The sequence below is a fragment of the Oratosquilla oratoria genome, chromosome 8 (assembly GCF_046742065.1).
Source record: "Oratosquilla oratoria isolate Oo_2021 chromosome 8, ASM4674206v1, whole genome shotgun sequence".
NCBI lineage: Eukaryota > Metazoa > Arthropoda > Malacostraca > Stomatopoda > Squillidae > Oratosquilla > Oratosquilla oratoria.
Genome location: NC_134784.1, coordinates 70,839,523 through 70,844,522, shown reverse-complemented (window position 1 = coordinate 70,844,522; position 5,000 = coordinate 70,839,523). Strand labels below are relative to the sequence as shown.

The window sequence follows — 5,000 nt, the reverse complement described above, 5'->3', positions numbered from 1 at the left end:
ATAAAGGCATTTCCTTAGTTTTCCTTGAAGACCTCAATAAGTATCAGGACAGTTCTGTGCTGTCTTCGGTTCTTTGTAGCATGTGTTAAATTAATTTTTTTTACAAAGGATTACAAAGGCGGAGCATGCCGACAGACCTTTTGGTCCATATCTAGGTCGGATGCGAAAAAAAAATCATACTAATAATAAAATGATAAATAAAAACTATAATGTAAATAAATAAGATACATAAATGCATAGGTATAGTTAAATAATAAACAAACAGGTAAATAGTAAATGATAATAAATTGACATATAATAATAAATTAAAATCGGACAGACAAATGACAACAAAACAAAAACAAATAATATAAGATAAATTATAATCATTACAGCATGAAATATTATGTTCACACCGGGGAACCAAATCAAATCAGTCCGTATGTCTATCTGTCCACCCGTCTATCTGCTTATCTGTCACTTCATCTATCTATACATTTATCTGACTATTTATCTATGTATCTATTGATGTATGGAAGACAGGTGAGTGGCAGGGTGGTGATTTAAACACAGAAAACAGTTTTATTCACTGACTTTTATTCCTTGAAAGGACTTCTTCAAAAGTCCTATGAAGGACGAAACGTCAAGAATAAAAACTCCAACCATTTTCTTCAAAATTCCTAGTAAGGACGAAACGTCAATGAATAAAAAATCCAACCATTTTTTGTTAACCTCATCAACGTGCCACCTATCTGTCAGTGTCTACCTCAAAATGGGTATATACCGTGTTTGTTGGCTTATAAGAAACACCCTCGCATAATACGCACCTCTATTTTACAAGGATACTTTGTGAAAAAATAATGTTTTATCATACATTTATCGAAAGATATCTTAAAGTAGTTCTGTAGGAAAAAATGTATGATTTTGCGCATGAAATGCAGAATTATGGCAGACGCAGGGCATGTTATTTTTATAAGTTTTGAAAAAAAAAACGAGTTTCAAACACCGGTAAACACGATACTCGTACTCTTCCTCACCTGCATCAACCACTCGACTGGCACCCCGCCGCTAGAGGGCAAGGTGAAGAAACTGTGATGGGATAAGCTGGAGGTAAAGGCAAACCATATGATCCGCCATATACTGCTCGTAGGGAGCGCTGGTAGGAGGAGGCGTGCGCAAAGCTCAGCCTCACAAACCGTCACTACACCGGCCTGGGACATTGCGCGCATGTCAAGCAAGGCTCCCTGTGGCAGAGAAAGGGTTCTCATGAAGGTTTTTTTACAGTTATATAAAATTCTTTAATCCAACCGGTTTGGAAATTGTTAGAACATGTTGTTTATCAACGTGGAGTCTGGGTGTTGGTGGTTATGAGAAAATTTATGAAAATAAAAAGTTCGGGGTAATGTTTTATGTTTAAGTTCCTATGGACACGTTAAGGTATACCCCCCCAAAAAAAAAAGAAAAGAAAAAAAAAAGAAAAAAAAAATCTTGTTTGCAAGCCTTGCGAATGACTTGCAGACCATTTTCAGACTCTTTCCAAAATAACCTTCTGACTTACCGTGAAGTGAATCGACCCGAAGAATCCGACAGCAAGGCGGAGTCGAGCAAACGCTAAAGAGGACATCGCGATCCGAAACGGTCCGAACTTCCGTTGCTTCCAGAGGGGAACTCGGCAGTCCCCGGACGGACGTTGCAGAGGAGTCAGACTCTGCGTGTCGAGCCATTTCAGGGCTTCCTTGTACACGTTCTTCCGAGAACGGCAGGGCTTCTGCAGAAGGAAGCAAAGAGAGTTCAATGACGTAAGATAAAAGTCGTCACAGATTTAATTCGTTTTTGATCATTCTGTTCAACGTCGCGAAAGGAGGTTAGGACGATGACCCTTACAGAGGATTTTGTAGCGTTGGATTTAATGAACCATGACCTTGGTCCAACTCGCTGGCGTCACCTCGACCTCCGCCGCAAGTAGCGACGCTCTGACCCGATCGGGCAAGACCTGAGCCGAGACTGAATTACTTTGAGACTTCATTTGCTTTAGTAGGTGAAAGTAACTGATAGGTATATCTTTAGGATTATGTTATATTTTAATTAACTTAAGATTTTTTTTCGTTTCGTTACAAGCTTTTGGTTTTCAAAGTCATCATCAAAATCGGTCCTGGTCTTTACAAATCTTATGCGAAGTACCAAAATATTAGCGAGATATCGTTCATTTACATAAAGATGCTGGATAAATGTGTGTGTGCGCGCGCGTGCGTCCATGTGTGTATTCACCTCGGATCTGCTGCAGTCTCTGTCGAGACAGCCAGACACCACCCTACGGCAGTGAGCTCAGAGCTCATTATTAGCAGATCTCTGGGTAGGTCTGAGACCACTCACACTCCACACACCGGGAATGCAAGGTCACAACTCCTTGACTACCGTCCCGTACCTACTCGCTGCTAGGAGAACAGGGGCTACACGTGAAATGAGACAAACCCAACTTATCTCCGCCCGGCCGGGGAATCGAACCCCGGTTCTCTGGCTTGTGAGGCCAGTGCTTTACCAATCCGCCACCGAGCCGTGTGTGTGTGTGTGTGTGTGTGTGTGTGTGTGTGTGTGTGTGTGTGTGTGTGTGTGGTGTGTGTGTGTGTGTGTGTGTGTGTGTGTGTGTGTGTGTGTGTGTGTGTGTGTGTGTGTGTCTGTGTGTGTGTGTGTGTTTGTGTGTGTGTGTGTGTTTGTGTGTGTGTGTGTATGTGTGTGTATGTGTGTGTGTGTGTGTGTGTGTGTGTGTGTGTGTGTGTGTGTGTGTGTGTGTGTGTGTGTGTGTGTGTGTGTGTGTGTGTGTGTGTGTGTGTGTGTGTGCGTGTGCACATACGTGTACGTGTTCGGGGGTTAGCATACAGTCAAGAGCGAACCTTCGAACTTGTATGTCTATTCAAACCTAATGCTCATACAACATTAATCAACGAAATATCACAAATAAAGCTGTTGACCTCAGCCATATATCTCCAAACATACCTCTTTGCCTTCTTTCCCTGTAACGACCTCCAGCTCCGCTAGAGAACTGAGAGCCTCTCGTAGAAGCTGCGTCAAGCAAGGGCGTGATGTGGGCGTGGACTTCACCAGCTGCTGGACGACGCCCGGAGGTGGCAGAGCTGCAAGAATGCTGTGCAAAGCAGCTTTGCGCAATGCAAAGGGTGCCGAGCTGTTCCGGTAGATGGTCAGCAGTTTTCGGTATGCTCTGTGTGTGTGTGTGTTGAGAATTATGCCACATTGTCATGAGAATGGTGGGTCGCCGATAGATGAGAGTTCATTTGAGTAAAAACTACTTCGGTTACAATATCTTATGTTTCAAATCTCCAAATATCAAATTATCTTTCTTTCACTAATAGCAAAGTTTAATGATGAACTAAGAGACTGCAAACTTATACAAATATTAGACATACATGTCTAGGTTTCTGTAAATGAAGTCATATTCTATTTATTCAAATGGAGGTTGGAGGTAGGATGTCGGAGGAAAAATAGCCCAGTGTGATAAACCCTTAGATAAAGCTGCTGGTCCTGCTGTCAATGTGCTGTGTCTTGCTGCATTGCTTCTGACCAGGGCAGTGGGTGCATGCCTTGGCAGGCTAACTCCTTTATAAGGGTGAAGAGGCTTACTGCTATATAGATATACTGTAGATATATAGATATAGATATAGATGTAGATATAGATATAGATATAGATATAGATACAGATATAGATATGGATATAGATATAGATATATAGATTTATAGATATAGATATAGATATTTATAGATATATAGATATAGATATAGATATTTATAGATATAGATATATAGATATAGATAGATATAGATATAGATATAGATATAGATATAGATATAGATATAGATATATAGATAAGATATATATATATATAGATAGATAGATGAATTATTATATACTCTTACTTCAGTTATTAAATTTGTATAATCAAATTTACGTTGATCTCACTTCACGTATTTAATGTAAGCTTAAAGATGCAATAAAAATTGTTAGATTTACGAAAAGTATGCTAATTTGAAGAATTTGAAATTAATTTACGATTCAAGGAAGGTTTCTTCAAATTTGTCGAAAAAAAAAAATTCCAAGTTACGGGTACATGTGTTACGGGTACATGTGTTACGGGTACATGTGTTCACTTATAAAAAGTAGACCACTTAGAAAAAGAAACTAATAAAGCAGAGCGCTTTCGTATATTATATCTTCAGTGCAAAAAGTCTTTTTGCACTGAAGATGTGATATACGAAAGCGCTCTGCTTCGTTAGTTTCTTTTTCTAAGTGGTCTACTCGGTATATGTATATATATAAAAGTCTCTTACTTGTTTCCGTTCTCAGGATCGTCATCTTTTGTGGTCTCACTTCTTCCTCTTCGGCTCTCACCGTCCTTCTTCTTGCCCATCCTGAAGGTATTACTCGAGTAGACGGCTGCTGCAGCTCCGAAGGCGATAATAGTCTGAGATTTAACATCTTCAGTAACATTGGTCTTCTCCAAGAGCCCCTCCAACCTTCTGGTCGCCAGCCCCTCATCGAACTGCAGAAACTGTAGCGAAGTATAAGACAACGTCGGCGAGTTCTCCTCTTCGTCTATTCTCATCTTCTTCTCCAAGACCCTTGTCATGACTTCGACTGCTTCCCCCGTTCGTAACTTCGGGAAGAGGTGGAGGTAGTTGACGACGACGGTGATGAGAATGTCCGGGAAGCGTCCGGACGTGGAGGCTCTGTCTAGTGTCCGGAGCCATTGGGTGAGGTGAAATTCTTCGGCGCGGAAGATTAACGGCAGGCAGACGCCGAGAACTTCGATGTCGTCTTCGCGTCGTGCCTCCAGTTCGGTGAGAAGACTCGGTAATTCCGGGATCTTCGATGAGCAGAGAAGATGTTGGAGATGTCTCCTGCTTGGAGGTGTGGGAGAAGTTATCTTTAGTTTGTTATCTCACTAGCCATTTCTCGCTAGCATGCTACTTGCTTCTGCTACTTCGTTTGAGTAGAAACGACTTCGGTG

The 5,000-nt window shown here is 41.2% G+C and overlaps 1 protein-coding gene across 3 annotated transcripts in view; it reads right to left on the bottom strand.

The window, feature by feature from the left end:
* LOC143027806 (uncharacterized) overlaps window positions 1-5,000 on the bottom strand; it is a 45,403-nt gene that overhangs the window by 29,044 nt on the left and 11,359 nt on the right. For all 3 annotated transcript variants that reach the window (XM_076189390.1, XM_076189391.1, XM_076189392.1), the window contains exons 8-11: window positions 4,321-4,890; window positions 2,974-3,196; window positions 1,538-1,747; window positions 1,017-1,223 (exon numbers count right to left, since the gene is read on the bottom strand). In XM_076189390.1, the coding sequence (XP_076045505.1) occupies window positions 1,017-1,223; window positions 1,538-1,747; window positions 2,974-3,196; window positions 4,321-4,890 (1,210 nt within the window). The remainder of the gene's footprint in view (window positions 1-1,016; window positions 1,224-1,537; window positions 1,748-2,973; window positions 3,197-4,320; window positions 4,891-5,000) is intronic.